The sequence below is a fragment of the Pyrus communis genome, chromosome 8, assembly GCF_963583255.1.
Source record: "Pyrus communis chromosome 8, drPyrComm1.1, whole genome shotgun sequence".
NCBI lineage: Eukaryota > Viridiplantae > Streptophyta > Magnoliopsida > Rosales > Rosaceae > Pyrus > Pyrus communis.
Genome location: NC_084810.1, coordinates 9,554,808 through 9,571,603, shown reverse-complemented (window position 1 = coordinate 9,571,603; position 16,796 = coordinate 9,554,808). Strand labels below are relative to the sequence as shown.

The 16,796-nt window shown below is 36.6% G+C and overlaps 4 protein-coding genes across 6 annotated transcripts; 2 read left to right on the top strand and 2 right to left on the bottom strand.

Moving 5' to 3' along the window:
* Positions 1-450: 450 nt before the first annotated feature.
* Positions 451-1,278, top strand: LOC137742915 (uncharacterized). Its single transcript, XM_068482854.1, has one exon. It carries the CDS (start codon positions 451-453, stop codon positions 1,276-1,278), a length of 828 nt encoding a protein of 275 aa, XP_068338955.1.
* Positions 1,279-5,427: 4,149 nt separating this feature from the next.
* LOC137743732 (small ribosomal subunit protein uS8mz-like) lies at positions 5,428-7,122 on the bottom strand. Its single transcript, XM_068483676.1, has 3 exons — positions 6,918-7,122; positions 5,779-5,939; positions 5,428-5,656 (listed from the first exon to the last, which is right to left on the bottom strand). The coding sequence occupies exons 1-3, from the start codon at positions 7,045-7,047 to the stop codon at positions 5,558-5,560; spliced, it is 390 nt and encodes a 129-aa protein (XP_068339777.1). The 5' UTR covers positions 7,048-7,122; the 3' UTR covers positions 5,428-5,557.
* Positions 7,123-10,506: 3,384 nt separating this feature from the next.
* LOC137742145 (chloroplastic import inner membrane translocase subunit TIM22-2-like) lies at positions 10,507-12,549 on the top strand. Its single transcript, XM_068481911.1, has 5 exons — positions 10,507-10,787; positions 11,511-11,575; positions 11,718-11,790; positions 11,870-11,923; positions 12,145-12,549. Exons 1-5 carry the CDS (start codon positions 10,601-10,603, stop codon positions 12,384-12,386), a joined length of 621 nt encoding a protein of 206 aa, XP_068338012.1. The 5' UTR covers positions 10,507-10,600; the 3' UTR covers positions 12,387-12,549.
* Positions 12,550-13,512: 963 nt separating this feature from the next.
* LOC137743852 (THO complex subunit 7A-like) lies at positions 13,513-15,551 on the bottom strand. 3 transcript variants are annotated; one of them, XR_011069537.1, is made up of 3 exons: positions 15,099-15,549; positions 14,787-14,991; positions 13,513-14,111 (listed from the first exon to the last, which is right to left on the bottom strand). XR_011069537.1 is itself a non-coding variant. In XM_068483788.1 (3 exons), the coding sequence occupies exons 1-2, from the start codon at positions 15,210-15,212 to the stop codon at positions 14,869-14,871; spliced, it is 237 nt and encodes a 78-aa protein (XP_068339889.1). In that variant the 5' UTR covers positions 15,213-15,551; the 3' UTR covers positions 13,513-14,111; positions 14,833-14,868. The 3 variants fall into 3 exon arrangements, 2 of the variants coding, with proteins under 2 accessions (XP_068339889.1, XP_068339888.1); XM_068483788.1 differs by having other exon boundaries at positions 14,833-14,991; positions 15,099-15,551; XM_068483787.1 differs by lacking the exon at positions 13,513-14,111 and having other exon boundaries at positions 14,704-14,991; positions 15,099-15,548.
* Between the last annotated feature and the right edge of the window lie 1,245 nt (positions 15,552-16,796).

The window sequence follows — 16,796 nt, the reverse complement described above, 5'->3', positions numbered from 1 at the left end:
ATTTCTTGCTTCATAAGCTTACAAGTAAATTGTGTGCTTTTTCACAATGATTTACAGAATTTGACAGAAAATGAGGAATTTCTGACAAATTTTAGATGTTTGTGTTGGATATTTATCTGTTATTGTTATTTGATTTATTTAGTTAATTTGCTTCTCTAATAATCCCTATTTGTCAGGGAACATGGTTAGTGTTTGACCTAATCTTTAGGAGAATCCCAATAGTCTAGGGTTGTTAGACGTGGGATATTCTATTGCTTATTTTTCTGATTGCTTGTTTCCTGTACGGCTATTTATGCCGGTTTTTTGAGTCAATGAATAACAAGAACATTCTCTCAAACTTTTGCACTCTTTAGCTTTCAAAGTTCTAGTTCTTAACAATTGGCATCAGAGCCCCCCATTGGGGCCTGGTTTGAAAAAGCAGCAGCTTTCATCTTGCAGCAGCAAGACTCAATGGTGTTTGAAAACAATTTTGTGCAACCTACGATTCCACGATTTGATGGTCACTATGACCATTGGAGCATGCTAATGGAAAATTTCTTGCGATCAAAGGAGTATTGGACTCTGGTTGAAACCGGTATCACAGAGCCCGCTAGTGGGGCTGTCTTGACAGAGACGCAGAGAAAGACATTGGAGGAGCAAAGATTGAAGGATTTGAAGACAAAGAACTACTTGTTTCAAGCAATAGATCGTGCCATCCTGGAAACCATCCTCAAGAAGGATACTGCTAAGGATATCTGGGATTCCATGAAGAAGAAATATCAAGGTACAGCACGAGTGAAACGTGCCCAACTTCAAGCTCTTCGCAAAGAGTTTGAGATTCTCCACATGAAGGAAGGAGAGTCAATCAATGATTACTTTGCAAGGACATTGGTGATCGCAAATAAGATGCGTATTCATGGTGAAAATATGGAAGATGTTGCAGTCATTGAGAAAATCCTTCACTCAATGACCTGCAAATTTGACCATGTGGTGTGTTCCATTGAAGAATCAAATGACATTGACAATCTTTCGATTGATGTGTTGCAAAGTTCATTGTTGGTTCATGAGCAAAGGATGACTAGTCATGTTGTGGAGGAGCAAGCCTTGAAGATCACCACTCATGAAGGAACATCTCCATGCAGAGGTAGAGGACGCGGGGGCTTTCGAGGAAGAGGCAGAGGCAGAGGACGCCAACTTTCCTACAATCAAGGAGCACAATTTGATAAGGCAAGTGTCGAATGCTTTTACTATCACAAGTTTGGCCACTATCAATATGAATGCCCTGATAAAGAGAAGTAAACTAAGGTGAATCTTGTTGAGACCGAAGAAGAAATGCTCTTGACGGCTTACATTGACAAAAAGGAAAACCCATCAGGTGATACTTGATATTTAGACTCCAGCTGCAGCAATCATATGTGTGGTAATAAACTCTTGTTCTCTGATCTAGATGAAAATTTTAGAGAAAATGTGAAGCTTGGAAACAATTCTAGCATCTGTGTTATGGGTAAAGGGAATATTAAAATTTGATTGAATGGTAGCATGCAAACAATCACTGGCGTATTTTATATCCCAGAACTAAAGAGTAATCTGATTAGTCTTGGTCAGCTACAAGAAAAGGGTTTTGCAATCCTTATTCAGAAAGACAACTGTCAGATTCATCATCCGAAGAAGGGGCTTATTGCACAAGCCAAAATGACAACAAATCGGATGTTCCCTCTATCCACACAGATTCCACATGATGATCAAACTTGCTTCACTTCAACCACACAAGACACAACATGTCTATGGCACTATCATTATGGGCACCTAAACTTTAATGGATTGAAGACCCTGGAGCAAAAGAAGATGGTAAGAGGACTACCTCAAATTCAGACTCCTTCAAAGATATGCGAGGATTGCATTATTGGAAAGCAGCATCGTGACTCATTTCCAAAAGAGAGCACATGGAGAGCTACAGAAGTATTGCAATTGGTTCATTCAGATATATGTGGACCAATTAATCCAACGTCAAACAGCAACAAAAGGTACTTCATTACATTTACTGATGACTTTAGTCGTAAGACATGGATTTATTTTTTGGGAGAAAAATCTGAGGCCATTGCTGCATTTAAAATATTTCGTGCACATGTTGAAAAAGAAACTGGAAATTGCATAAAGATTTTTCGTACTGATCGTGGCGGTGAATTCACATCACATGAATTTACTAACTTATGTGAAATGAATGGAATTCGTAGATAGCTTACTGTAGCCTATTCACCACGGCAGAACGGGGTGGCAGAGAGGAAAAATCGTACTATTATGAATATGGTACGAAGCATGCTGACAGAGAAAGACATCCCAAAGAAGTTTAGGCCAGAAGCTGTCAACTAATTCCATTTCCTTCGTGATCTTACAAAGGCAAGTGTTGTTGATCTAGTTCATTGTCAAAGTCAAGATCAGATTGCAGACATATTCACCAAGCCTCTGAAGCTAGAAGCCTTTGAGAAGCTGCGTGGTCTACTTGGAGTTTGGTCAGGATCTACTGTAAACTGATTGCTTGAATAGCTTTCAGTTTAAGGGAGGGAATGTTGGATATCTATCTGTTATTGTTATTTGATTTATTTAGTTAATTTGCTTCTGCTAATAATCCCTATTTGTCAGGGAACATGGTTAGTGTTTGACCTAATCTTTAGGAGAATCCCAATAGTCTAGGGTTGTTAGACGTGGGATATTCTGTTGCTTATTTTTCTGATTGATTGTTTCCTGTACGGCTATTTATGCCAGTTTTTTGAGTCAATGAATAACAAGAACATTCTCTCAGACTTTTGAACTCTTTAGCTTTCAAAGTTCTAGTTCTTAACAGTTTGTTGACGTCGATTATCTGTATATTTCAAAGCAAAACAAAACACTAACGATAAAGTAAGATATTCCCCATTGCAATGATCCTAGCTGCATGTTAAGATGTAAAAATTTGAAAGTTAAGAAGCTTGCAAGCAAATTGTATGGTTTTTCAAGATGACTTGCAGAATTTGATAGAAAATGAAATTGCATATTAATCATTTGCGATATATATATATTGTACTCTCCAGTCGCAATGGATATAGATAATTAATTTCTTCCAATATCTTACAGTCCATTCCTATATGCAAAGTAAAATATTTTGTTTTTATCTCTTCTAATGCTTTCTACAATTTTGAAAATCAAAAGTGAGTTTTTATCTCTTCTAATACTTTCTACAATATTCAAAATACTTTCTACAATATTCAAAATAAAAAGTGAGTTTTTATCTCTTCTAATACTTTCTACAATATTGAAAATAAAAAGTGAGTTTTTATCTCTTCTAATAAGTTGATCATGTGTTACATTACATATATGAAAAATATGAAATAGCATCGATCATGTTAATTTCATTTGGAACCCAAAATATGTTATATAACATCCAAATTGAATATTCAACACTTTTTTTTTTTCAGAAAAATAAAAAACCTAACCAAAGGAAAAACTAATTTTCCCAAACCGCCCACCATCGGCAGTACCAGAATTTGGAGGGTTGTAAATTCAACATGTGGTGTTACTAATCCATATGATATAATTACGAGCGATGATGAGTTTATATTTTAGGCTCTTAGACGGTGATCAGGCGTGAAGAGCAAAACTCGGAGATGAAGAGCATTTATGAATGGTCGAAAGTTGAAATCGACTAGGAAGTGTATAAGACATTTTGGAAAGTCGCAGTCCTGTACTAGTTACTGCTATGGCTGGCTGAAGACACATGCATTCTTACTCGTCCTATTGATTCCCAACTTCGGCAGAAACCGAACAACAAAGACATTGTATGGTAGTCGTTTCGAGTCTTGACTGAGCTCGCATACGAGTACACTTTTTCTCGTAAAATTATATCACCACGTGTCTAAGTTACAGCATTTCTTATTGATAAACGATCTTGAACGTATATATTCATCTACATTTTTCTTTTTTCCTGGAACGTAGTAGAGTGAATTGTTGAAGCAAATTGTTGTCGATTCAATACATGTTCGACTTGCCCATCAACATTTGCAATCCAAAACATATTTCCATCAACATCACTCGCTCTCTAGAATGTTTCAATTAATGTGTTCATGTGTATGACAGAAAGTTGCTTCTCTGTGGATTCTATGGCGGTGCCATCATTCGTATCCATCAACACAATCATGTTCTTGAATTCGATGCTACGAATGCTCACCCATGCTGGCTTTCCCCATCCGAAACTGGCTTTGTAGAAGGGAAGCCGGCGCCAACTGGTACAAGCATAGGTTTCCACATCATGTGATGGTTTGCGCGGATTACCACACCACCATTAGGGTACTCTTCTTTATATACTTCAATGCCTTTTCGGAGTTTGACAACCAAATTTTCGCGTCTAATTCACTCTCTAAGTTCATCGCCCTGAAGCACCACACGAGATGCCCCAATATGCTTACCGGCGCCAAAACCTGAGCTGACAATCATTTCCTCAAGTTCACCGCTCGAGAAATGCAGATCCATGATCATTGCAGCTGATCGAAACATTGTAGTCGACTTTTCCCTCAAAGGGATATAAGCGAGTGAGGCCTTCCGATAATGATTTCTTTAGAAGCTTGAGTTTTTCAGCAAACAGAGAATGCATGGAGATCAATATTGACTTCATCGCAACAACGACGATAGAAGAGAACTAGTGGGATATGAATATCAGGTTGAAACTGATCAAAAACAGAGGGTCAAATTTCTAAGGTGGTGGGGAGTTGGAGAGGATGGTTAATTGTTTCCTTTGAGAATGACTTGTTCCACAATAATCATGAGGTGGTGAGCAAAAATATTTCTACGATAATAAAACAAGTAACTTATAGGAGACGTCGACATATTTACAGAATATTTAAAGGATTTAACAGTAGGAGGTAAAATGAGATACAAAAACACAATTTTGGTGGCAAAGTGGATGGATCTACGTTTTTTTTTCCCTAGATCGTAGAAGTAGAGTGAATCGTTGATGCAAATTACTGTCGAATTGATGCAGCGGTAGTATATGGTATTTTCTGTAAGCGTGTTCCACTTGCCCATCACCATTTGCAATCAAAACATCTTTCCATCAACACACAAATCTTTGTTGACCTCTAAAGGTCATGTCTTTAGATAAGTGACCACGGATACGCTAGATAAGTGATCACATCTTTCTCGGTACCGATGCATAAATCAAAACCAGCAAACCCTGACCCGAAAGAAAAAGTGAACAATTGTGCAAATAAAAATTCACTAGCATGCCCAGGAAAATATGCTTCAAAATAGGTTTAAAAGAGTAATAGACTGGTTTACTAAATGCTGCTACCATTTTTGTAATAAACAAGAGCGCTGTTTCAAGAGGAATGATCTTGTTCTACCTGTACCAGTATTGACTTTTTAGTGTAAAAATGTGGTTTTTCGTTAAAATGAACAGTACTGGGAGCTTTTCGTTAAAGTTCCCCTTATCTAAATCATAAGTTGACACCAAATTCACATAACTTGATATTGAGGTAAACAAAACAACAAACTCACGTTGGTGAAGTTGGAATATCATCATACCAGAGAACATTTCTCCCTTTCCCATCTAATGAAAATAGCCAAGAACCTGACCCCCAACATTACGCTTCACAGCCTCTTCGTGATCCAACACACCTTCAGGAGTAGTAATCACAACATAACCCCACTGCATGAAGAGAGCAAAACCCATTAACAGAAAAATCCACACATCCCAGCAGGCAACTTTAAATAATAACGGACAACAAAAGAACTTTTAACACATCTTTCGACACCAAGAGGTTAACCAACCTGTCGTGTCGGAAGTTTTTGCATTTGGTACTCTCCAATATCTCTTGCCTTCACATCCTGCCTGTATGTAAGAGCTTTACAATCATTAACCCTGCCTTGTAGTTGAACTGTTATCCTCCCCACTCTATGCGGATCAAAAACTTGAAAATCCTTGATATAACCTAAATAAAGCATACCACATTCAGGAAAATTACTACATGCAACAAATTGATAAATAATATTTGGATTGTATATGGACTTTTTGATACACCCCCTCCTACTCCCCTCCCAAAGAAACAAACAAGAAGTGTGATGCACATGGTACATGCAAAAATGCTCCACTGTCTTTCTTCTGTATTTTCAATACAACTATACAACAGAGCCCCCTTCTATAAATACAGTGGAAACTAAATTCCCCATTTGGTTTCGAAGACAGGCATATTTAAATAACTGTTGAAAGACATCCTAACATTAATTTATATTAGAAAGTAAACTTTTTCCGTAAGCCAATTACGAACTTCTTCATTTAAGTAGAGAAAGAATATCATATATAAATATTATTTTTCAAAAAAGTATTACCATGTCTCCAATTAAAACTACAAATGTAACCAAAGCATCCCATAATTAATTACAAGTTGCCTATAATGCTAGTCCTCTAATAGCGCGTTTTAAAACCATCACCAATTTATTCAAAGCAATATACCCTCGAACAGTCTTATTATTTATTTATCTTATTCAAGCATGCCTGATTATGGCATGCATCAGAATGAAGGCAGTGTTATGAAATTCATAAATTGACATTAAATCCATGAGACCAACAAAACAAATAAGTGACAGCATTTGACATCGTAGGTAAGCTCAGATGAGGGACAATAAAGCCCTAAAACTGGTCAGCCTGTTCCAGATACCATCTTCTTGTTTATGTGAAATAATACAAATAAAAATTAAATAAACCTATGTTGATTAAAGCCAAATTCCTAGAGCCCACCCCAACTAACTGAACCTGGTTCTATAGATCCTTATTCACTACAAGTTTACCATCTTCAAAACCCTCTCAACAAATCAACTTTACAAAAAATCCATATTCCGAAAGTACATAGTAAATAGTTAGTCTCAATTATCAAAACATATATAAAAAAGAGGAGACTATAGGGTTTTACCTCGATCTTTCATGATTTTGAGGAATGATGACATTACTGTGGATATGGGTTTCAACTCCACAGTATCTTTCCCCCTTCTCTCCGCATTCACTATCGATCTCAATGCATTATTCAATATCATTCTCCCCATCCTTCTCTGTGCAAAATCCAACCCTCAAATGTCACGCACCTAAATGAAGGCTCTGTCAGAAACAAAATGGTAATGTGGTGATGTTTTTAAAATCTCTTACAGCTGTGTAGTTGGAGTGATTAGCTGTGAAGTAAGACATGAAGATTTGAAATCTTGAAAAGTATATCTAGAAAACTAGGTGACATTTCTGCACATAAATCCTACATAAGGGAATCCATGGAGGGTAATGGCCCTTCACCTGTATATTTGTTTGAGTACAGGGTCAGGAAAGAATTCTCGTAACTTGGAGAAATAAAACCAACAACTCAAATTTAATACAAGCATACTAAAGCTTCCCAATTTTTCTTATAATCGCTTTAACTATTGTTTCAATGGTTAAAAAAGTTCTTTTATCTAATTTCAATATTGTCCAAAGAAAGAACAATGCCAAAATTGAAGGTATCCTATCCTGTCCTTTGATATAAAGTAGTAAAAAACAATATACTGCAGCATCTTCTTGTCTGCTTTAACATGTACTTGAGTAATAACCAGAAGAAATAACATTAAGCCATACCAGCTTAAAGGTATGTTTGGGCGACGGACTTCCAAATTCCAAGGTATGTAGGCAAAACAAAGAAGAAATGGATCAAAGAAAGTTAGATAGGAGGAATTAGAAAATGCACCTCATGATCATTACAAAGCTATGGGATTTGTAAATGACTCCTCCCAAGTAGTCATTTGCAAATCTCTCCATCATGACTTTTGTAATGCTCATGTGGTGCATTTCTAATTCCTCCTATCATTTTGTTTTGTGATCCATCTCTTCATCACCATCCCTAAATCCCTTCGAATTTGAACGTTCCTCACCCAAACATACTAAAAGAATTGATAGAGTATTAAGTGCAGCTTAATTACAATGCAAATGGTAGTCAAGTTTTCTCTAAAATTTTAGGGGCAGGTATCACCACAACAAACACACACTTAATCAAACAATGACGCATTCACGCTACATAATCAAAACGTGCATTATTTTAGTATGCTGATTCCAGAAAAGTAAGCATTCATGAATTCACAGAGGTGTCAAAGATCAAATCAAGGTCTATACAGGCTGTTAAAACCCCAAAACTGGTATTCAGTCTACAACGTAACATAGAATGTCTTCAGCTGGTACATACTAAACCCTAACCCTAATTAGTTTACAACCAATCCCTAAACCCTAAACCCTAAAACATTAACCCTGAATCAAAATCACATTTCTGGTTAAGCTCCATCCGTCAAACCAAATAATTAACAATGAAATTTCGGTGTTTAAGGGCAAAAGCAATCCGGGCAATTACAAGAAATGAGGAATGAGACTGTAAAAAAGAAAAAAACCCACAAATGAATTAAAGATCAGAGAGTGATGGATTGTCGGAGTCTCTGAGTGTGAGGGTGAAAGGAGGCCTCAAGGGGAAAATATGAACTGAATTTCGGGGACGAGAAGTGGCAGTGGAGGACTGTTAGGCTTGGTTCACACTTCACCGCTGGGCTTCCATTGGGCCTATGAGTATGAATTTAAAATTCTACATAATCAACGCTAAAGCCACTAACGATGTATTTGATCAGAGCGCTCAAGCTGTAATTAGTTAGTAACTTAATATTAGAGTCCAACTCAGGTATGTTGGACGGGTTTGATGGCCAACCCAACCTTCACAATTCGGGTTTCCCCATCTCCGGTACCTCCAAACCCCAAGTCGCCAACCCCTTATCATGAAAAATTGTATTTCTAAACTTTGACTATGTAACGTGATTACGTAAACAAAAAAAACCTATCGAAAAGTAAATAACTTTAAAAAAAATTTGACACAATTGTTATAGCAACCTACAATGAGTTGAATGTTTCATTCCATGTCAAAAGAGTTATTCAATAAAAAGAAAATACGAGACATTGCAAGACCAATAAAGATGATTCACAAACATAATTTATAAATAAAAAACTAGATTTTTATCCCTAAATAAGATGAAGTTTAGAAAATGTCTTATATAAGATTAAAAATTGATTTTAGTCCTTAGACTCTATTAAATGCTAGCATATGTATTCAATGTCTTGGCACAAATGTATTGGTATATAAATTTCGGTACAAATATAGTAGTACAATTGTATCGGTATATAAGTTTCGGTATGAATGCATCGGTATATAAGTTTCGATACGAATGAATCAGTACATATGTTTTGGTACGAATGTATCAATACATAAATTTCGGTACGTAAGTTTTGATACGAATGCATCGATACATAAGTTTCAGCATGACTGCATTAGTATATATATTTCGGTACACAGGTATAAGTGCATAAGTTTTGGTACGATTGCATCAGTACATAAGTTTTGGTACAAAATGTCTCAGAACATAAATATAATACATACATAGGTACGTAATATGCGTATACATATATACATAGAAATTTACACACAATGAAGAATATATGATATATATGGCTTTTTATTGTGGGAACTTATTAATAATTGTCAAATAATATTTTTATTGTTTATGAGGATCAATATGTAACCTACATACAAAAGCTCAATAATTATTAGAACCTAATTGATATATTTAGGTACGAACATTTCAGTTTACTGAGTTAGTATAATATTTTTAGATACACTAGTTTAGTATAATATATTTAGGTATCAACATTTCAGTACTAATTTAGGATCGTATAGTTGGGTATAGAATTTTTAGTACACTTACATTTTTGCATATTTTCTTATGTGCCACTAATTTACTACAATATATTTAGGTGCAGACATTTAGGTACGCTAAATTAGTAAAATATATTATGATACGGACATTTATGTACACTAATTAGAGGAAGTTACATAAAATTAATAAATTAAAATGTGTATAATAATAAATTTAAAATTTAATGTAATGACATTAAATAAGATATCTATTAAATATTAAAACAAAAATATAATATAAATTTGAATTAAGTACCCATTAAGGAACTCAAATCAATATCCAATATAACATCAAATTTTTATTAAATTTTAATCTTCTTAAAGGATTAAAGTTCAAAAACCCCATTTATAAATTACATATAATCGAATCGGGTACATATCGGGAATGGCAATATCTTCATCGATCCATGACTTGGACCCCAAATCCTCCTCATGCCCGTTTACTATCCTCCATAACCACCTCCTTAGGGTTAAGCATCCGCGAATACCTAAACATAATTTATAAATTTTCATCGGCTATACATCTAGAAGGTAGTGTCAACAAATTGAATTTAGGGCAAAACTCTAGTAACTAAAATGAATCAAAATAAAAATTGAATTTGAACCATATTATTGTCAGTGATCGTGAGACTAAGATCACATCTCTATAGATAATATTGTTTATTAAAAAATAAAAAGAATCAAAATAGTGGCGGTCGACGTCGTTTCATCTTGTTTAAAACCAATCTTTAAGAAGTACTAAACAAATAAAATGCGGAAATAACAAGGAGGCGTATTGATTGTATTGTCAGTTTGGCATTTGAGTTATTGCTGCTTTTTGGAGATTGAATAGGCAGAGCGAGTAGCAGCCGGCCATGGCGGCGACGTCGGTTGATTCTGCAAACACTGAGATGGATCCCAACACTGAGCTTGATACTAATCCTAACCCTAATTCTTCAAACCCCTTAGTCCCTGCCTCCCCCAGTGGCCCTGCTGTCTGCCTTCTCAGGTTCGCCGGAGACTCCGCTGGCGGCGCGTTCATGGGCTCCATTTTTGGATACGGTCCTCCCTCTCTCTCTCCCTCTCTCTATATATATGTGTGTGTGTGCGCGCGCGCGTGTGTGTATGTTTGTATTTGTGAAGCTTTTAATTGCATAATTGTGGTATTTCTATATGGGAATTTGAGTGGTGCTTATGCTTTTATTAGATGATTATTTAGGGTTTAGGAAAAGGAGTGAATTTTCTCTTTCCGATTTTTTGGTGGGTTTTGTTCATAATTCCTCCTGTGTTTTGATATGTGAAATTGTGGTTTATAGGGTAAATTTGGGGTAAAGTTAGTTAATTTGTTGTAATATGGACTCCAGTTTTGATGATTTACTGCTGGAACTGATAATATATAGTGAAGCAATAAATTGAGGTGAAGTTGATATTTTAAGGCTCGGGATTGTTAGATTTATGGAGTAATTAGTCCATTTGGATAATGCCAGTCATTTCTCTATGCCATGTTCACATAATGAGGGGATGTAGAACAAAACATGCCACTCAAACTTTGGTTGAGTTGAGTTTGGCTCGATATTGCGTTGCTCAGTGTGGCGGCTGTCGCCTGATTTTTATACATGTAAAAACAGCTAGAGATTGAAGATTGTCTTGATATCAATTTAGCAATGAATTATTAGATGAGCAAACCCAGCTTCAGCAAACTCAGCCCCAGTTTATCTTTTTTTTACATACACATGTCAATCGGACTGAGATTTTTTTATTTTACCTTGCCTGGATGTGTTTCAGGTGCGGGGTTGTTCAAGAAAAAAGGTTTTAAAGGATCCTTTGCAGATGCAGGATCTTCTGCAAAGGTATGGGAATTCCTATTATTAAATGATAGCATTGCAATATGAGTTTAATTAGTTTAGTATTTTTGTGAATTGCTATTTACAATGTCGAATGTTTCTTTGAATTCAGTTGTTAAGGTTTCTTTTTATATTTTCCCCTTTTCAGACATTCGCAGTTTTGTCCGGAGTGCACAGTTTGGTTGTCTGCATGTTGAAGAGGCTGCGAGGAAAGGATGATGGTATGGAAACTTGAATGCAGAAATAGTACTTTTACGTTATTCATTCATTATATCGTGTTCACTCATTCTTCCTCTGCAGTCATTAATGCCGGAGTAGCTGGATGTTGCACTGGTCTTGCTCTTAGTTTTCCAGGTATCCATCGTATTACAGAGTTCGATAATTTATAAATTAGCAATAAACTCATTGACTGTGCCATTAAAATTTAAATTCTTAATATCTATAGCACTCCCGATTTTTGTTCTCTCTCATTTTTGGATTGTTATAACGAGCAAGTCTTTTCTGCGCTAATCAATGAAGCAGTTTCTGTACAGTCTATTGTATCTTTAATTTAGAATACCTTATTTAATTTGCAGGTGCACCCCAGGCTCTTCTACAAAGCTGTCTCACTTTTGGGGCATTCTCATTTGTTATTGAAGGGTTAAACAAGCAGCAGCCGGCTTTAGCACAACCATTTTCTGTGAGGAAGAAAAGTGAGCAAGTTCGTCCCTTGGTGCTCCCCCTTCAATTTTCACTCCCGGGAGAACTAAAAGCGGGTTTCACCTTCTTTTGCAATTCCTTGAAGAATCGCGAGAAGGGCACTTCTCACCCAGCCTAAGAAATTTTGTCTCATCAATGCTATTTATGCTTTTTGGTCTTGAATTCAAGTGGACCTCTTTCAGTACTTTTTTCCTCCGTAAGACCGGATATTATGTGCTAATGTAAATCTTGTTAGTTGAAATTCTAGTTGCAAGTTATGAATTGAGTTCTCGATCGCGAAATCTGTTGGATAATGGTGCACGTATATTTCTGATTTTACCCGATTGAGAAACAAGTCGGAAGTTAACAATTTTCATGACCATCTATGCCTGAATTGCTGTGTGTTGGCCAGCATCGACCGTTGTATGCCACACGGTATTTCAGTGACAAGTGATAAATAGAAAGAAGAGAGCTGCATTAGCTCAACCTCATACTGTTTTGGATAATGGTGGCTCCAGGCTCCACCCCAACCTGGTCTTACCCCGCCCCGCACCGATGATCTGCAACTTCAGGCCACCTTGCCCCAACGACCCAACCACTGCACCACCAGATAACCAGTTCCATCCAACTCAGGTCTCCCCGGTTGCCAGCCATACTTTTCTAATCGCTCTCCACCGCACTACAGCCTACAGGAAGCTGCATATTTTGCCACTCCATGTTCTCTGATGAAACATTGGAGTGTTTCCTGATTCGGCATTCCTTAGAGATTAAGAAACGTTTTTAGGTACACGATTCAAGTAATGGTTTAGTATCTCTGTCAAATGGCTCATTGGGTATCCTTTCGAGGATTTCCACTGTTCTTACATTCGGATTCCATCTTAGTTTTTAAATTTAAATAATAAATTATATTTGGCCCTATGTCCCTTTGGTTCTTGGTTGGAGATGATTTTTTATCACAAAACTATGTTTGGCCGTGGCCCTCTGGCCCCTCGGTTGGAGATGGTAAGAAATATGGTCATGCACTATTTATTAAATTATTAATTTCTTGGAGAGCCAGAGAGCTAAAACGAGCCCTCTGGCCCTCCTTCGGTTGCTCATCTCCAACCGAAGGGGGGTTAGAGGGCTCTCTTTGGCCCTATAGCCCTCGGAGTAAGGCCATTTTTCTTACTATCTCCAATCGAGGTGCTAAAGGGCCATAGGCCAAAACATAACCTTGTGACAAAAAACCATCTCAAACCGAAGGGGCTAAAAGACCATAGGGCCAAACATAATTTATTATTTTAATTGAATTACTATGGTTACTTAAATTAAATTACCACAAAGAGCCTCAATACAAAACTTCAAACAACAGTCGAAAGGAGGAAATGCCAGACAAACGCATGCATGCTTTCCATCTCAATCCAGTATGTTACCAAAAATCTGCTTCCAATAATCCCACAACTCCATATGAACAAGTTCGCATTCATATGCTTGCAGATGGTAAGAAAGCTCCAACATATTCACCTACAACCCTAGTATTGTATTTCCCTATCTAACAAATACTATACTCTGGCAAAACATGCCCACTTGAATAGGGCTTTCGTACCAATTGTATCGAGAAAGGGATGAGCAGAAGCATGTCTCGAAAATCAAAAGCAAACTCCTTCACACATACCAAATACAAGTCTTAATATCATTTGTTGAAACTCTGTATACATACTGTACAAAAACCATAAGGAAATTAAACATAAAATTAAAAAAGTACAAGAACATAAACAAATCTAAACACAAAACTAACCGCAATTCTCAGCTTGCCTATGTCCCAAGCCATAACACAAAATCTGCCTCTTTCCTTTCCAGTAGCCCATCCACTTTCTGTTAGCGTCTACACAAAATTTCAAATCTATGAAAATGTGGCGTTGAATGCAATAACTTTCCAGAAAGTTTTCACTTGAAAGATATGTGTAACATGTACTTTACTCTCTCAATAAAGAAAACGAAAAGCAAATCTACAACGAGTGATCTATTAATTAATAAAACGTCTAGTCTACCCACTACCCTGTTCTGGAAGATCAATAGTTATATCCATCGCTTTCTAAATCAAGTACAAATACAACTACAGTCAATAATATAATAGAAAGTTGTCTTACAAATGCTGATAGCATATGTGATGACAAATCATATTCGTTCTTTGGCATTGCAAGACCAATATCAAATAGTAAAGACTTTGTAATGCAGCAATTGTGCATCCAAGGTACTTTCACTCGGGCAAAGCCAAAAAAGTCGGATTATAAGGAATTTGAAAAGCTCAAGCATTTCGTCTACAGTATGAAATTCTCCGAAATTAAACTGCATAATATTACACTACCAAAGGAGTAAACTCAAAGGCAATGAAAGCAATGCAACCAAGCATTAGGTTTATACGATCAACTACTTTAGAAATAATTTAAGAAAGAGTTACGGCAATTTCCTTCTCATCAAGTAAACTTGGTAATTCATATATGCAAAGAGAATCATACAAATGCACAACAACAAGAATTTCATAAAATGGCTAGCATACTGCAACTACTCTCTTGCGTGCCCATTTCCGAAACGCGCAATCTTACAACTTGGAAACGGAGAGTCAAGAGATGCATTGTATTCTAATCAACATGCATGGGTTCCGACTTCCGAGCCCCCAGCTGCTCTTCCATTCCATTTTTCTCTTCTTTCTCCTCAATTAAACTCCTCTGTTCTACCTCTAAGGTATTCTGCAACTCATCCACCTGCAAGACCATAAAATACACCCGGAAATTACCCCACTGTCTTGAAGCGTTCTAATTCTACTGCTTAATGCACACAACATATCGGGAATTCAATATAGCTCACGTACCACGTGCAGGAGCAGAGCAAACTGCTTCTTCCTCAGCTCCAGCGTCCGCGAACTTGCGGTGTTCGCCGCCACGGCCTCTCCCCGCCCTGAAACTTTTCTTCCTTTCGCCAGCATCGGAACTGACCGGAGATTATGAGTCCGGCGGAAATTCGATTTCGAATTTGACAAACCCTAATCTAATCTCCAGAAAGAAAAACCCCGTTCACAGCGGAGGATCCAGCTTCTGTTTGTGGAATCCAACGGCAAAGGAAGATGTTTGTTGTTTTTGCTCGATGGGAGAGAAAGAAGATGAATCAGAAGAAAAAGAGAAGGAAGAGAGAAGCTTGAGTCGTTACCCGCGAGAGGAAGAGAGGCCGGCCCGGGGCTAGCGGGCTGGCCTGATTCCACTTTTTTGGCCCGGTGGGACTCATGAGCGATTTAGTCCAGCTCTCACTCAGTTAGAAACGGTTTCCGTGACATTTCAAGTTATTTTTGGCCCTCTAACTCTCTGGTCGGATCAGTTGGCACCCCTTAGTGCAGTTAATTTAAAAAAAATAAATAAAAAAAATGAAGTCTACCCATCAACTGCAACATCATGTAATTTATGAAATATGGTTAAATGGCTCTCTAGCATCACTCTTACTTATTTGAATTGGTTTACCTATTCAAATAGGTTTGTATTTTATTCTCTATAAATGAGAGAGAGGAATAAAGTATTTGTTGCGTGGAATTTTAATATACCATTTGAGAGAGGATCCTCACCGGCTTCTCTTTACAAGGATCCTTCAATCACATTTATTCATTGTACATCGTGCAGTTAATTTTTGTCAGATACTGTTTATATTCAGTTTTAAATAATAAAATTTATAATGATTTTTTACTGCACGATGAACGAATGTGATTTGACAATTCCCAAGATCCTCGCAAAGAGGATTCGGCGAGGATCCTCATTCATACTATTTCAACTTTCTTGAATTTAAAAAAATAAGTCAAATTTTCTATTTTTTTTTTTTTTGTCATAGTTGATATTAACTACGAATATTGGTGTATTTGTAAAACTGGTGACAACATTGGGGATTGTGTTAACGCCTTCACTTTCAAGAATCAAGATGCTGTCACTTAGTACTACGGTCTAGTGATATTTATCTTCGTTTAGAAGTAAGAAGTCTTAAGTTCGAATCTCGTGGATGGCGAATTCAACACCAAATTAGGCTGCTTATTGTGTGGCTTAGTCGAACTCTTCCTCCTAATATAAAAATATTGATGTACTAAAAAAAAAGAATCAAGATGTTTGCTATGCATATGCTCATAACATTTTATATTTGATATTTTTTTTTACATAACATTGCATTATTCGATCATATCATTTATGTTCTATATAAGTCACTCTCATCTAACAACCCATCTCTATTATTCTGGTCCCGCTCAAATATAATCGTGTCATCAATAAATAAATAAATTACAACTTGAAGGTCGATACTCTCTAGTGGGATTAAGTGAGATCAATAAATAAATAAATAAATGAATTACAACTTGAAGGTCAATAGTCAAAAGTGGGACTAAGTGAGATCCTTACCTGGCTGGGGAAAAAGATAGAATGTGGAAAGGGAGGAGGATGGTCTGATGAGAAAATTTTCATTGTGATTGGAACGCGATTGGAACAATACATATTTTTATATAAATGATGAAAAATTTTAATATTTAAGTTATTAATTTTTT

Excerpts from the sequence above, each read along its gene's own strand:
- LOC137742145 (XM_068481911.1), top strand. The coding sequence starts at position 10,601 with ATGGCGGCGACGTCGGTTGATTCTGCAAACACTGAGATGGATCCCAAC. Across the intron at positions 11,576-11,717 it reads ATGCAGGATCTTCTGCAAAG|ACATTCGCAGTTTTGTCCGG; the intron begins GTATGGGAATTC and ends TCCCCTTTTCAG. Across the intron at positions 11,791-11,869 it reads GCTGCGAGGAAAGGATGATG|TCATTAATGCCGGAGTAGCT; the intron begins GTATGGAAACTT and ends CTTCCTCTGCAG.
- LOC137742915 (XM_068482854.1), top strand. The coding sequence starts at position 451 with ATGGTGTTTGAAAACAATTTTGTGCAACCTACGATTCCACGATTTGAT.
- LOC137743852 (XM_068483788.1), bottom strand. The coding sequence starts at position 15,212 with ATGCTGGCGAAAGGAAGAAAAGTTTCAGGGCGGGGAGAGGCCGTGGCG. Across the intron at positions 14,992-15,098 it reads TTGCTCTGCTCCTGCACGTG|GTGGATGAGTTGCAGAATAC; the intron begins GTACGTGAGCTA and ends ATGGTCTTGCAG.
- LOC137743732 (XM_068483676.1), bottom strand. The coding sequence starts at position 7,047 with ATGGGGAGAATGATATTGAATAATGCATTGAGATCGATAGTGAATGCG. Across the intron at positions 5,940-6,917 it reads CAAAATCATGAAAGATCGAG|GTTATATCAAGGATTTTCAA; the intron begins GTAAAACCCTAT and ends TGCTTTATTTAG. Across the intron at positions 5,657-5,778 it reads AAAAACTTCCGACACGACAG|TGGGGTTATGTTGTGATTAC; the intron begins GTTGGTTAACCT and ends CTCTTCATGCAG.